General features: G+C 42.9%; 1 protein-coding gene across 1 annotated transcript in view; it reads left to right on the top strand.

Annotated features, from left to right (window-relative positions):
* Window positions 1-4,062: 4,062 nt before the first annotated feature.
* Window positions 4,063-21,164, top strand: part of gpr158b (G protein-coupled receptor 158b) — a 53,183-nt gene continuing 36,081 nt past the window's right edge. Inside the window, exons 1-2 of the mRNA XM_070919383.1 lie at window positions 4,063-4,919; window positions 10,898-11,003. Coding sequence (XP_070775484.1) covers window positions 4,063-4,919; window positions 10,898-11,003 — 963 coding nt within the window. The remainder of the gene's footprint in view (window positions 4,920-10,897; window positions 11,004-21,164) is intronic.

Below are 21,164 nucleotides of genomic sequence, written 5' to 3'. Positions count from 1 at the left end.
ACTCCCCTACACAGTGTCCTGTGACCCCGCTGCCACTTGGCCTCATTGACAAACATCACGATGCACACATTTTCTGACACTTCAACAAAAGCGCTCAGACCGCCAGAAACATCTGGTCTCTAATTATACCCCACCTGTGCAGTATTGTTTGTCAAACAGAGATAACGTGAAGAGGCTGTAATTGGATGAATTATATGACTTAATTAAGTCTCACCTGCTGTTGCACTATTAGACATAGACGGTATTTATGCCTATCTGGTTTAAACAGTATAGCTGGGTGTTGTAAGTATAACAGTTGTTGGAAACAGTATTAAACTATTACTAAACTAAACTAATATGACCAAGGGGGATTATATGCTGGCGCTGAGGCCAGCCGAGGGTACTGAGAGATCCCATATGACTTACAGGCAGGAGAAGCATCCAGCAACACTGGGTATTTTTCTTTGATAAATGTTAGGAAGACCAATTAAGCGCAGTTCTATTAATCTTTTATATTTGGTGGAAACTGGAGAAAATCCACACAGATAGGGGGGAAATGCGAACTCCTATAGAAACACCCTAGACGGCCAGCAGATTAAAATCCAGGACCTTCTTAATGTAGGCTGACCATGTTTAGAAGACACTAGGTGCTACTCTCTTCCCTGGCCAACAGTGAGAGGTAGCAGCAGAACAAACTGAATGAATGAATTGGTCACTCCACATATTTGCAGGACTTTTCTGACTCCAAATTCATGAGCACAAATCAATATTTCTTCTACATGTTCCTAGATGTTACGACTGATTTGTTTTCTCTCTGCAGTGGCTTAGTGCTTAGTACTGTTGTTGCGCAGTAAGTAGGACCAGTGCTGGGTCCTTTCTGTAATTGAGTTTTCCTCCTGAATTTCAGGATGAATGTATTGGTCTCTTTGTGTTTGGCTTGTGGAAGACTGGCAAACTATCCAGCGTTTACTCAGGCTCCTGCCAAGTGTCTGCTGGGATAGGCTTCACTAGACTCCAGATTTCACCTACCTTTAACAAGGGGAACATGTGTGCTGATATTTGCAGATGAAATTGATTTTTTTCCACCAGCATTAGTTGATAAACTGTCCTTCCTTTGGCAGACTGCGCCTTGGGAAATTATCCTAGTTACAATTCTCCACAGCCTTTTTCATCTTCATCAGGCAACTGCAGTCAGATCATTGACATATTGCAGAATGACTGATTCTAATGGGGGAAATGCACAAAAAAGTTATAGAATTAACAGAATCATTGTTTTGAACCATACACTATTTTCCTACTTTGAATTTTGAATTTGGCCTGTTTCTGTTTTACACCACCACAAAACTGGTTGATTTGACTCTCCATCATTCTTTTTCATCTTCTTCTTCATCGCTCTCTGTTACCTTTCTGGCACCCTACTGGCTAATCTAAAGAGAACTGTCAGAGGAAGAGACTTGAGTAGCCATAGCCATCACCACATCACACTCAGGTTAGACCAAGTCGGTAACCGCTGGAAAATATTTAGAGCTTTGATGCTGTTGATAGCTTCTATATTAGCATAGATGGAAAGCTGTGGTTGAAATTTAAGCTTATATCAGAAGATGCTGTTATGACAGTAAACTGCTTCGTATACCATACGTATAGGAGTGAGATATGGATCAAGACAGATGACTCATATAATTTGGAGAAAACTTTAAGCCTCTGAAAATGAGCTTCCTGTCAATCAGCTCAGTGTGTTCGTCCTATGATTCAGAGCATAAAACACACATCCACACACCGGTGAGGAATGTTTATTGATGTCTTTTCCAGAGCCCCTCCAGTTAGTGTTTGATTATAGATTTTCACCCTTAAAGGCACAGCATTGTAAACTTTTCTGTTGAGCCCTGGTCACCCTCCCACTGACAGCAACACAGCTCCCCACATGGGTGCAGTAGCAAAGCAGACTCCTGCAGGTACAACAGCAACAAAAAAAAGAAAGAAAATGCATCAGAGGAAACACCCTTTTTGCTCACAAGCCTTTTTTCTTCCCTAGCTCTCTTCTGAGGAACTCTAAAGGAGCCTCTGGGAGAACAGGGAGCGTGGGTGAAAGGAGGGCTGGTACAGCAGCCCTCTCCACCACTGTTGTGGTGGTACGGACTCAAGTTGTGAAGCATGCAGATGAAGCAGCAAATTCCTATCAAATATTCATCAGGCCAGGGGAGGCAGTGCAGCTTGTAAAAGAAGATGAAATGGAAATAGAGGGGGCCGAAGCAGTCACTTCGTACAGTCTCTTTCCTTCTGATGCTCCCTCACTACTTGGTTCTGTCTCTTTTCCTCCCCCCTAATTCACCTTTACTGATGGGTCCCGGAGGCTGCTTAGTCATTTAAGCCGATGCACAAAATGAATGAAAGAGTTGATAGTGATTTATGTGATTTACAAGCACTTTCTTGGCAGTACTATCAGTTCCATCACCAGTTATCCATCTGCCTATGAATATCTGTTCTTATCATTGCATCATTACATGTCCAAATATGAGGCTGGTTTACCACAGACTGATGAGTATGTGAGTGTGTGTGTGAGAGGTGTATAGGTCTAGATATAGATGCTGCAGGGCCAGACAGGCCACCTTCCTCATCGCCGGCTGCAACGAGCAGCTGGGAAGCATGGGGAGATCTCTGCTGGTCGTCACCTTCTACTGCCATGGCAACGGCCCGTGAGTCACCCCAGGGCGAGCTGCACGCTGCTGCGCACAATTTACAGTCCGGGGCTGACTCCCAACCAGCCCTGGAGAATGTCAGAGCAAGGCCGTGATGGACACATGAACACAAACACTACACACTACAACAAAAACATGTTGTTGTTTTTTTTTTTTATATGATCAACAACAGATGGTGTCATGAAGTATCTAAACACAGAGAGGCAGCACAGAGTGGAGCATCCCACCTCGCTCATCAGTGATGACAAGTGACACACAGATGTTCGCCTCTCTGGCAGTGAGTTTTTGTTTTCTAGATGGAGGCCTACACCATTACAGGTGTGTGTGTGTGTGTGTGTGTGTGTAAAGATGACGTACTAATGTCTGATTTTGGCAAAAGCGTCCAAAGTTTTTGGATGGTGTGTTTACTGTCAAGTCAAGTCAATTTTATTTATATAGCCCAATAAATCACAAATTTGCATCAGGGGGCTTTACAGTATGTACAGCACAGCCTCCATCCTCAATTCAGGTCAATCAAAACGGGGAGAAAGCGTGAGTAAAATGAGCGCATAGTTTTAGGGAAACGTGCCAATGCAGTTGGTAACATGGGGTTTATTTTAAGAAATGTGAGTTAGTAAAAAAAAAACTGTAATTCGTGTATGTTTGGGTGTCCACTTACATTTGGTCACGTATTGTACATAGAAAAGTACAATGTGTATTCAATAGTATAACGTGTATACTTGTCTATATGGTTGATTATATTTTTAGATTCAGTCTAAGTGACAGGCTGCTCCTCCATCCTCATCACTGAGAAGCCCCTCTTCATCATCATCACCACCACCACCTCCCTGGCTTGTCTTCCTACGGGCGCTACTTTCAGCACCGGACAGCTCCCGTCTTTCCCACGCCCCGCCCACCTCCGGCAGACTGGCAGCGCGAAACAACCACACGCGCTGGTGGGCGACACTTTGGGTGGCCTATTAGGGTTTTAACAGGGAGGGACGGAACTTCAAGAACAATTGGCTCCGTTCGTCGCCACCTGACTCCTCTCACATGGATTTCTCCGAGGAGGAGTAGAAAGGAGCGCGAGCACTCGGTCGTAACGTCGCCTCACGTGAATGGACGTTGTTTTGCTCGGAGTTGGGAGGCTGGAGGGGTTCCGGGCGGCTGCTTGGATCAGATAGTGGTGCTGTCAAAGCGGAGAAGAAGAGGAGAGGGCGCACAGGAGGAGAAGTGGAGAAGCCTTTACCGTTTCCGGCATGAAATTGAGGACATTCTCTGGCGCGCGCTTCTCAAAGTGTTTCTAATCCCGCGAAGCAGCGGAAGAAAGAGCGTGGCTTCGGTTATGCTCGCCACACTTTGCCAAGTGCCCGCGGTTTCTTCTCTGTGCCCGTGAAAAGGAAACGACATGGCTCTCCTGGTCGTCCCGCTGCTTCTGCAAACAGGGCTCGTTTTGGGATCGAACTACGGTTACGTGGAGTGGTCGGATAATGAGCGAGACGAGAAGAACCCGCCGGTCTTCAGCACCCAAAACATCAACAGGGAGCCGCCCCACCACCCGACCTACTACTCGGTACCCGCCACCGAGCGCGCGGTGGTAGCGCACAAAATCGAGGAGGACCTGCCGAGGGTGGTGACCGCCTTCCTGCACACCGGGGACTCCTCGGCGCTGAGGCAGGTCAACTGCTCGCGGAGGTACGAGCTGAGCAGCCTGCGAGGCGGCCTGCACGTCGCCTCCCACTACTCCCTGCACGGCATCCTGGACACCGTAGCGCACGCCACAAACTTCCTGAATATGATCCTGCAGGCCAACAGGTCCAGGGAGCACACCTTGCGGAGGGACATCCACTGGTACCACGCGCTGGTGCAGAGCATCCTCGAGGGGGACCCCAAAATCCACAGGGCTGTGGTGACCTTCCACGCGGATGCGCCGACGCCGGGCCCCCACGTTTTCCTCCAGGCGACCAGAACCGAGAAGGAGGTGGTGCTGCAGGACTTTTCCGGCTCTGCGCAGCGCCACCTGAAGAGCAGGAGCCCGGAGTCCGAGTGGTTTAATGAGTTTAGGGACGGGAGGAGACCGCACATGCACAGGAGGGTCCCGGAGGCACCGGGCTCCAAGAGTGGAAGTTACCTCCTGGACAAAAACCAGATCAAGTGGTCGGCACCGTACCTGGAGTGTGAGCACGGGGCGTTTGTGCCTCATTGGCTGCTCACCTTGTCTGCTGGCTTCTATGGACTGAAGAGCAACTCTGCCCCACAGTTCAGGTGAGAGGACGTGCGTGCGTGTGTGCGTGTGCGTGTGCGTGTGTGTGTGAAAGAGAGAGTGGGAGACAGAGAGAGAGGCAGTTTGTGTTTTGTAAACTTTTGTGACAGCACTTTATGTCCTCAAAATCCAGGAAAAAAATTACATTACATGTACATATGTACATACATTTAGACAACAAATAAACAAAACACTTGAAAAGTCCAGCTATTAAAACACTTCACAATCATTAACATCTGACCAGAACTAAGTACCCCACATGTGACTGACAGTAATGGACTATGAGGCTTCATGTAAATATGGATCCTGATGAGCTGCAGCTTCGATGCAAGAAACAGATGGTGTAAAAGAGGCTTCACAGACACGCGTAGACCGCTCTCATTTAATATGCTCGCCCGTCAAAGCACAGCTGTGCATCTCTACTGCTGCATCCCACTATCTAATGAACACTGCAGTGTGTTTGTTGGTGAAGGGATCTATACATGAGTGTGTGTGTGTGTGTGTGTGTGTGTGTGTGTGTGTGTGGACAGCAGTTAGGTGCAAAAAATCACCCAAGGATCTCATATTTCAAGGCTCCAGTCCAGTCTCCAAAAGATCAATTAAATCGTGAATAAACAATGAAGCCACTCTGGATTTCAGGATCACTAAACTCTTACACATCCGTGTAAGCAGAGACGTATCACACACGAAGACGTCCACCACAATACTATCACACAGCTCAGTCAGTGCGCGTTCAGGAAAACCTGTGAAGAGAAAAGAGAGATTTTTGGAGCCAAAATTCTACCACAAACATCACACCTGCATCTACTCACACCTCCAGCAACAGTGTTTAGTAAAATCCACCTTAACTGCAGTTAGAGTGTGAACAGGACAGATGACTGCGGGCAACATTTAATTGGGATGACACATAAATGTTGCTCAGTGGTTTATAGGCAGCAGTGTGTTGTGCTGGTGATTCGGGCCTAAGGTTGGCAGGCTTCCACCCTGTTGACGTGTCCCTGAGCAAAGTGCTGCATCACTACCTGCTCCGGGGACAGCCACTCCAGGGTTTGTGGAGCTCGTGATGTGGCCAGGAGCTGCTCAGGACAGCAACCTCTTTCTCAGTTTTCTGCACAACTGCCATTGTTGTTGCAACATAGCATCCGGGTGTGACGAGGATGAGTGCGTTAGAGCTACCGCGGAATCAGTTTGATCCGAATCATCATAGTCTTCAGTTTTAGCTTACATAGCCAGCTATCTGCTGTATCAGTGAGACACTTATCTTTTGATTTAAATGTCTTATACAGTACAGTTTTCAATTTGCTGCAGTAGGTTTGCCTTTCTAAAACCATCAACATGCAGTGATGAGGATGTGTAACTAGTTGAGAGAAATGGAAGATCTACTTGTGTCAGTTGCCCTAAGTGTCTGTTAATGTTAAGCTTCATTAAATGAATTCAGCAAATTAATTCATTATTAATCAATTGACTCTTCAACCTCAGCCAAGAGGCTTTTTTTGCCTGACTATTAAAATGATTTTTGATTTCACAAGTTGTCACTGTTTGTGACATAAGAAGAGGCAAAAGTCTTGAAGTTGCACAGGCATACAGAAAAGAAATTCACTGCATTTGTGATATAAAACAATATTTTTGTTGATTGATGTTTTAAGGGTGTATATTGCCAGAGCCATGTTTTTTCTTTTTTAGACAAAAAGACCAAAAGGTTGGAGAACAGAGCCAGGTTTTCTGATTTCTGGTCTTCACAAGGAATGTGTTGTATATTGATATGTAAAGCAATATAGTTTGACCCTTAGTAGCCTTTTCTGAGGCTCTCAGTCATATCCCATGGTCTTTATCCGTGGTTGGAGTTTGCTCAGTTGACATGCAAGTGTTGCTATTTCATCCATAGCATTTTTGACTTTGAAAATAGTAGTAAAATTCGAACTCAAGGTCCACTTACTAGCTTTTTCCATAGCATTCAGGCCTAACTTTAGGCCAACATGGGAGAAAAGTCCTAAAAACGCTTTGGATGAAATCTTAATAGCCACTGAGTTTACAGGTGAGCAGATCAATCTTCAAGACAGCTGAGAAAATTGCATCTGCTGATGATGACCAAGTCACATAGTTGAAAGCTCCAGAAAAATGTGGACTTTGAGTTGGGATTATTTTGTCAAATTACTATTTCCAAGATCAAGAATTAACCTTCATGCTTAGAGTAATGTAGTTTGGCCCTTGTCTGCAACAGTTGTGACATCAGCAGAGGGAGCCATGTTAGAAGGGAACATAATGAAGTGGTCGTTTAAGACTAGAGTGTGTCTTGTAGAAAGATACACTCCCTAATCGAGTATCAAGATTGGCCGCAACCGGATGCATGCTGTTTTCCCTCCTCACTCTACTTCTTGTAATGTGAGTTGTGGTCTGCAACTTTTCTGTGGGCTCTTCCACTCATCTCATTCCTGTGATGACATTTCTAAAAATAGAAAGTTGGTTGGCTCCGGACAGAAAAGCACAAGCTAGTGTAGATGATGGAGTCAGTTCCACCATGTCTTCTGCTTTCTACCTCAAAGCAACCTCTTTCTCATCTCTTTTTCCTTTCATGCTGGTCCTTCAAGACCAAATTTAAAACCCAGTCTACATAAAGAGGGGCCATTCGTTTTTGTAAACCTAATCAAAATGTAAATGATAGTTGCAGATTTGATGCAGAATCATGAGGTAGGGTGCGCGAGAGAGAGAGACTGCCTTGAGGCAGTGCTTAGTTTACATTCAGTAGAACCGTTAAAGGTGATTATTTCTCTCATCTGTAACGCCGCAGCAGGTTTGCAGCTGACTTTAAAGGGGCAATCATTGTAAATAAGGACCACAGTAATGTTGAGACATCGCAAAAGATACAGCAAAAACATGACACCGTCGTTCTGAAGTCTCAGCCTCCACCAGCCGATGAAATATTTGTAACATGTTTATCTTGTTCAGTAGAGGCAAAGAGGGAAAACAAAACACTTCTGGAAGTCCATCTTTAACAGAAAAGAATGAAAAGTTACACATTATAAAAAATAAAAATACTTGTGGTACTGTACGTCACAATTATGAGCTACTAAGTAAAAATCATGAGACACCAATATTGATATATTATTAATCATAATTTAGATTTAGTAAGTCAAAATCTGGATGTACCATGTTGGTTGGTCGGTCCAGCACTTTGGTCGTGAAATCCCCCCCCCAGGATGAGTTACAATTATTGTTGATCCTTTAACTTTACATCTAGCGCCATACTCGGATCCAAATTGTAATTTGTCCAATACTCTGGCTAAATATCCGTAAAACTAATGAGCCAAAGCCAAATGTACTTTTTGTTTAATGCTAGTGTTAGCATGCTAACACGCTAAACCAAGATGATGTAAACATAGTAAACATGATATGCTAAACACCAGTGTGTTGGCATGTCATTCTGTGCTGACATTAGCATTTAGCACGAAGCACCACTGTGCGTTCAGCCTCGCAGAGCTACCACATCGCTTTGCTATTTCTGCTGCTGTCTCTCTGTCTCTCAAGCCTTGACCTGTAAACACAGACTGGGACACGCACACACACACACACACACACACACACACACACACACACACACACACACACACACACACTTTGTCTCCCTCTCTTTCTGCCTGGTTGTGTACTTGAGGAGAGTTGGTGGCCAAAGGCTCTCTCCGTGGTTGTTCGTTCCACTTCCCAGCAGGCAGGTGGAGGTAACGGGTGTCCGGCCCGTCCACCGAACCGCAGAGGAGAGAGAGAGAGAGAGTGTGTGTGAATGTTCAGCTTGTACGATGGTAATGGTGGAGGAAATGGGCGGATGGAGAGGCTAAATCAAAGAAGACTCTGCATGCTTTACGTGTGTGTGTGTGTGTGTGTGTGTGTGTGATCGAGAGACGAGCTGAGCTTGGCTCTACACAGTATGTTACACGACAACAGCTGAAGTGAACTTAGCTCCACTAGTTTAAGTCCCGGACAGTTTTCCTCTAATTCTGTATTGCAGTCCCATCCCTGAGCGGTATTTCACCATATCCACTTCACAGTGTGGATCTGTGATGGTTCACCGCTGCATAGGCCAGCAATCTCCATGTATTGACCTTAAAACTGCACTAACATCCTGCAGAGATGTTTGGGTCTACAAGCAGAGAGAAAACATGAGAATTTTTCTCACCTTTGGAGGGAAAACACCACACGTCTGCATGTCTGCAGTGTTGCTGAACAGCAGAGAACACACTGCAGTGGTATTTACTGCCTTTAAAACGTTGTATTGAAGCACAAAACAAGGAAAGCTACTACCAGAACTACCTGCACTGCCAACAGATATTAAAAAAGCTAAACTAAATCAACACACCAACAATAAATTGATCCTTCTAACAAGTATAGTTAGAGCGCCACAGGAAATCATTCCTGCCTGTGGCCATCAAACTGTTTAACTCCTCCCTCTGAGTGTCAGACACTCAGGAAGAAACTGGAAATCTGTATCTGTATCTACTTCACCTGTCATACACTACCTCACTATTTATTCTGAATGTTTAAGTGCAATACATATATAGTCATACACTACAGTGCAACACATCCATACATATATATACATTGTTATTGTATATATATTTTTTTTACCTCACTTCACTTAAATACTGTAAATGTGTATATTTTTTATTTTCTATTTCTTATTTTTATATTTTGTATATACCTTTAGTTCTAAATTATGCTATTTTTCTACTCTGGAATGGGAGCACCGGTACTGTACAATTTCCCCCCGGGGATCAATAAAGTATTTCTGATTCTGATTCTGATTCTGAAGTATATATTAAAAACACATGAATGAGCCACACTGTTGCACTGGGTGACTTTATTATGATGAACATGGACACTGTAGTTTATTTTGAGTCAATGCCAAATTCACCATCTTGCTGTCATAAATATTCACTAGAGCATCAAATGTGTATTAATCTGCGGCTGAAAATAGTCCCCAATAAATTCACTATTTACTTAATGTTTGCTAAAAACGACAGTGCAGTGTTTTAGGACATTTTTAGGACATTTTAGTTGCCAGTTTAGTAGGTATCCATTTACCTGTCACCATTAGCAGCATCCAAACATGTCTAGTCACTTAATAAATGATCTTTTGTTAAATTAGTTCAATTAGTACTTAAAACAAGGTTTAGATAATGAAAAGGATGTCAAAATATTTGACTCTTTATGGGAGGAAACTTTAGTTTTATTCGAAAAGTAAGCAGAAAGCTTGAGACAGCATGATATTGTAGTGTGCCCTTTTGCTGACCAAAACAATGCAATCTTTGAACCGAGTGCATCCCTCAGTGCATCTCTACTGTCTGGCAAGAAGTAGCATAACCTCGTTGTGCAAGCATTTATTAAAATTTCTCCTGTTTCTCTTTTTCTTTACCCTTATCTCTCTCTCCTCATTTTTCACTTCCATCTCTCTTAATTTCCTTCCCACTTTCGATTTATTTCATTCATTCCTCTCTGTTACCACCCTCGACCTTACTTCCCCTGAGCATCACTCTTGCTGTTCTTTTTAATTTTCTTCTCTTTCATTCTGGCCTTCTCTGCCTCCGCTTCCTCCTCCTTCCTCCTTGCCCTCACACCGATTTACTTAACCTTGTACAATCTTGTCACATTTCCCCCCCTCTTTCCCTCTCCCCCCGTCTCAATTCTGCAACATTACTGCCCCTCATATTTCACTTTTCTTATATTACCATAAAATGTATTTCTTTCTTTTCTTCTCTTCTTTGTTATCATTTATCACAATCTACTAATTGCATCTTCCATTTTTACTTGATCTAATTCTTTTCCTTACCCCCCTTTAATTTAATTTTGCCTCCTCATCATTTCCATTCTTTTATCTCTTCCCCCTCTCTATCTTTGCACCATCTTGGTTTCTCTCTCACTATTTCCTCTAACTCTACTCGTCATTCTGTCATTATCCTCCTTCCTTCTCCATCTTCCTCTCTGACAGGGGTGTTGTTCGTGTGGATGTGAACCTGCAGGAGGTGGACATTGACCAGTGCTCCACCAGTGGCTGGTTCGCTGGGACTCACCGCTGTAATCTCACCAGTATGGAAGTGAGTCTGCTCTACACTATGGTTGTCTTCATCATAGTCATCAGTGATCAGCAATAACAGAAAATGCTCTCATTGCACTTCTCTTGTCTATTTTGTCATTCTGGTGTGCTGTAAATGAAGTATTTCACTGTTACATTCAACCATCTGGTCACCCATACAACCCTCAGCCTGTTCATTATTTCCTTAAAAATGCAATCAAACTCAGAATGCAGCAAATAGGTGCATCAAGCAAAAAAACAAAACTGTCTGTGTTATATCGTGAACATTAGCTTTGTTCACCACTTCCTCTGACAACCATGTTCCTTATCAAAGTGTCCTTGACCTGCTTAACCCCTGTGAGGCTCTCTGGATGAGAGCATCAGCTAATTGACCAAATTTGAAGGGAAATTGTCCGTTCACTCAGCCACAGTGTGTGTAACATAATATCTATGGAACGTTCCAAAGGTCTACAGCCATGTTAGCAGCAGTAGTGCTTTGAGCCAAATGCTAACATAAGTATTCTAATATGTTCACAATGACAATGCTAACATGCTGATGTTTAGCTGGTATGCTTTCCATGTCAACCATCTGAGTTGAGCAAATTAGCATGCTAACGTTTGTTAATTATCAGTACACTAAATACATTTGATGGCTCTGTGAGGCTGTACTTAGGCATAGTGTTGCTCTGAGCTAAATGCTAATATCAGCATGCAGACATTCTCACAATGAACATGCTGACAGATATAATGTTTTCCATTTGAACCATCTGAGTTTAGCATGTTAGCATGCTAAGCTTTGCTCATTAGCACTAAACACCCAATACAGTCAAGGTTGATGGGAAGATTGTTTGTTTTTCAGGTACTTCGTCATAAAATAAAGTATTGGACAAATTAAAATTGACCTGATGGTGGCGCTAGATGACCAAATTTCACTGTTGTCAACCTCGAGGTGTCGCTAGAGGAAAAGTCAGGGGGTATCACCGAAGTCATTAGGATTCATTGTCTGGGAAACATGAATGTCTTTACAAAGTTTTGTGCCAATCCATCCAGTAGATGTTGTAGAAAGTGAAAACGTGAAAACTTTGACCTGCTGGTAGGGACAGACAAAAGGTCAGAGGATCACCAAAGCGATTAGGATTCATCCTTTGGGTCCCACGAATATCTGTACCAAATTTCATTGCAATCCATTAGTTGTTTAGACATGTAACTAAAAAAAACAAACATGTCAACATCATGGTGGCACTAGAGGAAAAGTCAGAAGATCACCAGTATCAGTTGGCTTTATATTCTGGGGACCATGAAGGCCTGTACAAAAGTCCATGGCAAGTTGAAGAGATATTTCAGTTTGGACTGCCTGACAGACCGGCAATGTCATTCATAGAGCAACTACGCTAGCATGGCTAAAAAGTCACACGAGGATTTTTTTTTACACCATTGCTTGGTAAACTGTCTGAAAAGACAAAACCCCAGACAGTAGTCCGGTGCCTGTAGACTTCAGTGTGCTGCAGGGTTCCTGTGTTGATGAGGGTTGTTGATGGTGATCTGTCTAACTGTCTTCTCGACAGTAGAGTGTTTTTACCTGTGTGACCGCTGTGATGGAACTGGCAGCAGCCATACATCATGTTTGTATCTGTTAGAGCCTTGTGTGCTGTTTGCAAGTGTGTGTGTGTGTGTGTGTCTTCGTCAGTGTGTGGGCTCGCCTGTGCGTTCGCTGCCTCGCTCGTGTCAGTGCCAATGCGTTAGTTGTATGTGATGTATTGCAGGAAGCCTCTCTGACTCCAGCAGGGGAGAGTAGCTGCTCAGGCTTGCATGGCATGTTGCTGGCCATATGATGTATAATAAATGCAGTGTAATGGATTGCAGCAAGATGTGGTGAATAATTGACCATGCTCTTTGTCTGTGTGCCTCCCCTATCTTTTGGTCTGTCATGGAGGGTGGACTACAGACGAGACATGGGGGGTCTCCATGTTCATTGTGATATGTTACACCTGCATTGTTCCATCTTTATAAGCAACTCTTGTGTCTGAAATCTAAAATCTGAATGGTGCTGTGATAGTAGTGTAATTCTTCAGTTTAGGTCTGTATTGGCTGTGTGTGCAGATGGCGTGTGTGGTGCCTTTCTATTATCAACACAGTGGTGGGTAGAGAGAGCCTTGTAGTTGCCAAGGCCATTCCAGCCTGTCCATGTCAGACCACTTTCATAGAAATGCTTTGAATTATGTGAGGTGCCTGTGTGTATGTATTTTTGTTCATTTTAGGTACATTTATGTGCATGTGCATTGGTTTCTTTCCTTCCTTTCTTTCCTACTCTACTCTATTCCTTCTTTGCTTTTGGTGGTTATAATTAAACCTGAACATGAAACATTATGAGGGGACATGTTCAGAGGATCATTACCACTTACCACCAGCTTACCACTTGTTACTCTCCTCTACTGATGATTTCCCTGCAAACACCATATTTGGCCAAGCGGCAGTGAGTGATTCAGTGCCATCTTGAATCAGCCTTGTTCTTTGTCTGTTTCAAATGTAGCAATGTTGGAAGCAGGAATTAAGACTTTGAAAACAGCACAGGTATAAAGCTATAAATGATACATCCATTATGTTTTGTTAGAGGGGACAAGTATTGATCATGAAACTCTGTAATCTATTTCTAGCAAGGTCATAAATCTTGTCATTCTACTGTATGGATAATTTCATTTAGTAATAAAATCAACAATAGGAATTCACGCTTCTTGCAGGATGAATTTACAGCTGTCCACTGTATGAGGAAGGGCAGTCTCTCAGGATTTAAACAGAGGGCCGTTCAACCGAGATTGCATCTTCTGTGTGGAGGCAGAAGTACAAGGATGTATTTTGAGTTTTTGCATTATAAAGCTATAAAACTGCTGGCAGCTGTGCTTTGTGTGAAATGATAACGGCATGCTAACATGTTAACAATGACAATGCTGACAAGCTCATGTTTAGCAGGTACAACATTCAAACTGGTCACCATTAGTGTGTTAGCATGTTAACATTTTCTAATTATCACTACACACAAAGTGCAGCAGAGACTACAGGAATCTCATTAGTTTTGCAAGTATTTAGCATGGCTAGCGTGGCTAAAAACATATCAAAACCCTCAAAGTAAAACAAGTTCTAAAGCGCGGCGTAAGTGCTACTACACAATACAAGCAGTTTGCTTTTGAGTTAATGTTATATGGAGTAGTCTGAATATGACTGATGGACACTATATATTCCAATCAGTGTGTGTTTCAACTTATGATCATAATGCTGTATTTTAGTATTTTATTTAGGATGCAAAATGTTAAATGTCTTCTTTCTTTCTTCCCGCTGTCATTTTGTGCTGTTCCCTCTCAGTGGTTCACTCTTTTCATTCCTTTCCCCAGCTTGTTCCTGCATGCTGTAATCAATTGCTTATTGCTGTTGTTCAGCCGGCCCATTGCCCTCTTTGGTGCAAAACTTTTGGGACTTTACCTCAATTTTCCTGTTCGAATCAAGGTCTGAAATAATACTAAAAATATTTTTTGTTTTGATTTGTTATCACAAACCAAGTAGAAAAGTCCCAAAGTCCCTATTAAGAAACAGTTGATTTCTAAATCTCGCTAAATACATTCTTTGGAAAATGGGCTGTGAAGAGTCACTGTGAGGCTCATTGCTTTCCCCATTGAGTACAAACACGCCGTGAGGCTCTGTCTCAGGGAGCAAGATAATAAAGAGACAGCCTCTAGTAATGTGACGGGGCATCATGGATTCTGCAGAGTGTGCAGGGAGTATTACCACAACAGTTCTCTTCTCATTGTTACTATGATGTAATGGTTTAGTCAGTTTGTAGCTCAACAACTTTTATGTTCACACTCTGCAGTTTTTCTACTCTGTTTACTCTGCGTAACGGAGAACAGCCTGTTTTTAGTGGCATGTCCTGTTTTTGTTATAAAGGCAATTTATCCCTCAAACTATAGGTTTCACAATAAGGACATTTTTTTTATTCACAAGTTGACTTATGCGACAGAGAGGATAATTTTTGACACTCAAACGTGCAAGAATTTAAATTTCTTGGCCACTTGGGTGGCAAATAGCTGCTTATTTACACGTTTTACTTCCGAGTCTGGAAAAATGGCTCACGTTAGCCTCCCAGTTGTAATTCCAAGTTGTTATGATACGCAAATTGGGAGCTACAATATCTCTCAATTGGCGAAAATCTCTCAAATGTAAACAAACCTATGGCGAAATGGCTGTAGAGTAAAATCCGTGATTAACGCTAATGCAATCGATTCAGCTAATTTAAAGGAACTACACATTGTATCTTGTTTCACTTGTTAAAAAAACACTACAAATATGTAAGTCAACCAAAGCTCCTAATTTAGGCTATTTCAATGGTGTGACGACAAGACTGGCAGTCGGGGTAACCATCTTGGAACACTCCCAGTTGGAATAATGGGAGGTTTTTCCGCTCTTACAGTTCTCCTGACATTACGTGAATGTACTGTAGCATAAAAGATACTCTACAGAGGGGACATGGGGAGTTGGGTAACAGTTCTCTCCCTGTCACATTACACATAGACATTTGGTCCATTGTTAATATGATAAGTATTGATATAGCTGTATATAGTTGAGCATCTTTCTGCTCAGATACATGGCCTTCTTCTTCTTCTTGGCCCGTTTTCTGGTCTGCCCAGATACAGCGAGGCTGTGGAGGAAGGTAGGATGTGTCACCATGAACCAAATACAAGACTTCATGCATTATGGATAGTCAGTCGTAGGGGAGGCATCTTACATAAGGAACCACTGCTTATGTAATTAGACGAGGACTTGAAGAATGATTAGTGTTGGTGATTTGTGACTGGATGCATCTGAGTAGGTTTATATGTTTTGGTTTTTTTTTGTGTGTGCTTTTTAAATGTAGGCATGTAGTAGGCATCGGTGTGTGTGTGTGTGTGCTGTATGTTTGCATATGCATGTCTGTATGAGTGTGTGTGTTTTCTCTCTGCCCATCCTGTGAAACGTGCCGCTGGAGATAAAGGGCTTCAAAGGCAGAGCTCTGCTAATGAGTGTAAACTGCTGTGACAGCCAAGGAGGGTTACCCCCTCTGTCTCTCCTCTCGCTTTCTCTTCTCAATCAGCTACACTTCCTCTTCTCCTTTTCCTGCTCTTTTCCACGCTCTCTCTTTCCATGGCTAGTCGCACTCTCCCAACTTTCTCTCTTTTACTCTCTTGTTTTCCAGTCTGCCTTATCCATCGCCCCTTACCCCTGTCTCTGTGTCTCCATTTTCTTGAAGCCAATTAGCTCCTCAGAGAAGGACGGAAAGGCAAGCCAGAAATGATCCTTCCATCTGCCAACATGTCGTTCTCTGCTTTTGCCAGCCTAACACATTAAGCCATCATCTGAACTGACCAAGCTATAATTGAGAAATACTCTTCACCTTCTTCTGCTGGTTTAAATGTTGCAGCACCATCCTCCTGGGCATGAATTGGTGACCCCGGCTTTGTCGTTGCAGCTTCTTTGCAGCGTACACACTTTTAAAAACCTGTCTGCACACCTAATTTGCGGGCCTACCTTTATGCAGACAGGGAAAGCACAACCTGACAAAGATAAAACAGCAAGACCCTTATTTCTAGCGGCAGCTCATCTGCTGTTTTCAGTGACGTGCAAGTCTGTTTATTCTGAAAAATGAATTACACATCTGGCCCTTCTCTGGCCTGCAGTCTCAGGCTGTATGGGGTGAAAAAAGGGACATAAATTAAATATTTGTTTCTGCCTTACTGTGTGTCTTTTGCAATCCTTATCGTCTCTGGCACATTGAAGAGGATTTAAGCTTCAAAAGTCTTAAAGTCAGTATAAATACTGTATGTAAGGACAGGGATACCCAGCTGAATAAGACACTGCAAAAGCCTGTGCAGAATGTTAGCAGTAACGGGTGTTTAGGTAGAAGGAATATGCTGGATTTGGGGTTTCTTCTAAGATATGTCATTTTGTATTTGTCAGGAAAGCAGACACTTGCAAGACCTGTTTTTTTTACCTGCCTTATCTCTAGCAGGTAAAAAAAGGTGACTTGAGCAGCAGAGGAGACAGAAAATATACCTGTTCTGCTCGGTCTTTTCCTGTTCCACTCTCCTCTCTCTGTTTTGTTCTGCCAGAGGCTCTTCGTCTCTCCTCGGGGAGTTTGAGGCTCTACAGCTAAAGCTGGATTGAAGTGTTTCAAAACTTAGTGCGTCTGTGCACCAGTTGGCAATGTGTGTGTGTGTGTGTGTGTACGCGTGTGTTTAAGTATTTATTTTTATTTTTCATCATCAAAGAGACCATTAGTGTTTTATATTCAAAGCTGCATTTTGAGAAAAGGTCAAACCAAGGTAAATAAACCCTCAATTTAAGGAAGCAAGCTTTACTGTATAGCTGTGGAAATGTAAGAGGCTTTCTCGGTAGCTGTACATTCAACTCTACATTCAAAAACACTTTTCTCTTCTGGGGGCTGCAGGGAACATACATAACAGAGCATGAATTCACATTGTGACTTAACATACAGTACCGTATCCATTAAAGCCTATTGCCATCTTGAGTGGTCCTATACACCTCCATGACTGAAGGGCTTCTTTCCAAATGGGCCCATTCATGCAAAGCACGTATGCCACTGCAAAGGTTCCTCTTGTACTGTACATTTAGATGGTTATGTACAGACTGTGACAAGATGGGGACTGACGCATGATTTGAAGACACTAGCAACACCCTATCAGAGTGGTAGACACACACCGAACCCACAGTCCAGATAAAAGCTGATCAGCAGTATTTACCATAAGAATTTCATCACTGGACCTTTGTTAATACGAAAAACCACATCAATAATGCAAGACCACACATAGTAGTTTAGAGTTAGGCTCTATGATAGTCTATGAGACCATAAACACGTTTTTATTAAAAAGGGGATTTTGGCAATATCTTTCCATTCATTCATAAAACATTCAGCAGAAAGGTACTGCAGGCAAAAGTCCCCCCTGCAGGGCTTTCTTAGTCTCAGTGAATGACTTCAACTTCACTAAACGTTGACAATGACAGTAACTTTTTCAGTCAATCATGAAATCCTTTTAAACCACATTACAGTGTTTTAGAATTGTTTCGTTGCCCTGAAAAGACAAGAAGTTATTGATTTGAGAGAGTTTGAGTGGGATATACTGCATGATGTTTCCACCAATACAACACAGGGAATTCCACCAATACAACACATGAAAATGAGCAGCCTGAAAAAAAACTGCTGTCAAATGTTCCTTGTTGTCTCATATGTTATGCTGGAGGCATGGACATGGCATGGAGGGTCTATGAATGAAAAGGTGGCATCAAATTGCATTTTGGGACATAAAGCCACAATGAGCACCCTCCATTGTTCCCTGTCCTTGGCAACACATCAACACAACAACCCCCCCCCCCCCCCAGCTCCGTTCATCTTGGCTAGCTCGTCCGTCACAGTTCTGCACCAGGTTGTTTTTGATCTTCCCGGTTTTTCTTTTGCCTGGAGTCCAGTCTCCACAGTCACATCTGCCTTATTTCTGCGATGTTGTTCCTGCTTTTGACTCTCTGCATAATTCCAAGGTTGTGATCTTGCTAAGCGAGAAGATGCCAAGTAGCCTTCTCAGGGATCCATCGTGGAAGGCCTCAATCCTTTTCTTATCAGCCTTTGTTTCCCGCCAGCATTCAGAACCGCACAGCACTGTTGTTCTTAGGCTGTATTACTTGGACATCCAGATGTTTCAGTGTTGGCAAAACACCCCCCCACAATCTTGCCTTTGTGTCCTTGTGTGTCCTCGCTGAAAAGTCTTCTTAAATAACTGAAGTTCTCACAAACTTAAGTGTCTCACCATTGATTAAAACGGGTGCAAGTCTCCCAACTTTCAAGTTACTACTAAATTGCTACTAAATATACGTGAATGCCTGCTTTCTGTACAGTTCTTTACACTGGAGACTTACTTAACTTATAATAACAATATGATATACCATCGTATACCAAGTATAATCAATAAAAACACAATATATTATATATACAATATTTATAATGTTATAAAACTGTAGGTAACCAGTGCGTATGCTCTGCAGGGTTTTCTGACAAGTCCGCCACATTTCTTCTTTGATCTTTAATTAGGTTGATGACGCATGCACTGTAGCATGAAGTGAGGAAGGAGAGCGGAAGGACAAGGATGCATATAGGATGGAGAGGAGGACGAGACAGGGGGGGAGGGAGGGATGAGGAGTGACAGCAGAGAGGGACAGTCGTCGGGGAGGATTCATCCTCCACAGAGAAACACCATTCACTCTCTAATCTGTTGCCTGCAGCTCAGCGGCTGCCATGGCAAAATGTAAGAGCCTGTCAAGTCGGCAGCAGCAGTTGGATCTTAATTGAGTGAGGCCTCCCAGTCGGGTCCACGCAGGGAGCTGGGGACCACCCACCCAGATGTCTGTGTGGGAAAACTGAGGGTTCATCATGAGTCTTAAAATGCCAAGTGAGACTTTCCGATGTCTGCACAGCCAATCAGCGGTAACATTTTGAGCATTTTTCCTGCTTTAACTAACTTAAATAGAAATCACAGCCCTGAATTTCTGAATTTACAATCCCATCGCCTGCGTCCCTCAGCTAATGTCCTTTTAAGGTTGCAGGAAAACCAACAGCGGCACTCGGCTCACCCCTCCTGGTGACTCTATCTCTAGTCACAGCACTAACCGCAACAAGCCACCAATCAATAACTGGCTATATATCTCAGTTTTGGCTTCTTACATTGATGGAGAAATTCCAGACAGGCTTAAGTCCAAGGTCTCTTCTCCTCAGACATCCACTGTTTCAGTGGTTGGTAGTCTTGTGAAACAGCAGCAGGCAGATTCCCTAACCCAGGGGACAGAGTGATTGTAATGCTTTTAGGGTTTAATGCTTTCAGTGTATTTATAGATCTCTGAGGGACGCAGAGTGCTCTCTCTCTCTCTCCCTCTTTTTCCCTCTTGCCAACTCCCATCTTGGTGTCGTGTTCACAGCTTTTTTTTAAATCAAATTGTACGCTGAGAAAACCGAAACAGGTACCACCGGCAGCAGTCCAAACAAGAGGGGCCTCCATGTGAAACTTGCAGATAATTCATTTCAGGCTGCTTAAGCCCGTGGAGGAATTGTTTTCAGAAGGATGTTTTGCACTTTGTGTGATAGTATCAAGTGATATTGCTGTGTAGCGTTCTGGTGGGGGCTCTGCTCAAATCTGTGGTTTTGTACTTTTGTACTTGTTAGACAAATAACTGGGTGTTATAGGGCTGTTATGATATGATTGTTATTTTAACATTTCAGTGTTTGTATAGTTTAAGTTTTAACATTAATTCCCAAACTCAATTCAAGGGGAAAGTCTTCCTAAAAGACTATATTTAGAACAGCTAGGTGTAATTTGTAGCAAGTATTTTTTCTGTAGAAAATGGAGATATTTCCAGCTTTGCCACAATGGACTTTAATTGCAGAACAATTCAAACATATACTGTATGATTTAGGCATTAGCCTGTGCCTTGGAATCAAAGGGCAACAGCTTCTTTCCAGGCTCACTACTTTACAGCGACATTCATGTATTATACAAAGAGAAGTTCAGTCTAGAAAAGTGAGAATTGGCAGCACCCATAATGCAATGCAGCATCCACACATGTTGTGAGTGAGGGGGGCAGCTCAGATCAGACTTATCGTAAAGTTCTCAAGCTAAAAGGCTGGTGAGCTGATTGACTGCTGCAAGGACAGTTCAAAGCAAGCATCGCACAACAGCACTAATGCAACTTTCACCTAGCTTGGTTCCACAACTTAGAAAAACTTCCCAGGTCCCCGATTTGTTCAGCGATTCAAAACATTTTCTTTGGACAAAAGAACAACCAATCAGAGCTTGGTGGGTGGCATTAAGGATGCGGATGTCATTTTCTTGCATAGCTAGCTAGCTCGCTATCTAGCTACAAAATGTCCACCAACCATGGACAAGATTACCGTAGTTGTACACTTGTAAGTCGATGTGCAGAATCATTTCTTTGACTGTTCTGAAAAACGTTAAGTTAATCACTCTTAGCAACCTCTACTGCACTGTCATGCTCTACCAATTGGTAAGGGCCAAACTAAAACGAAACAAGCTCCTCTCCCAAACAGAAATTGGCTAACAGGAACACAATGTCAGGCATAATTACTGAAAGGAAACAA

Source organism: Enoplosus armatus, chromosome 14 (assembly GCF_043641665.1).
Source record: "Enoplosus armatus isolate fEnoArm2 chromosome 14, fEnoArm2.hap1, whole genome shotgun sequence".
NCBI lineage: Eukaryota > Metazoa > Chordata > Actinopteri > Centrarchiformes > Enoplosidae > Enoplosus > Enoplosus armatus.
The sequence above is the reverse complement of the archived record's forward strand: the minus strand, read 5'-3'. Positions and strand labels throughout refer to the sequence as shown.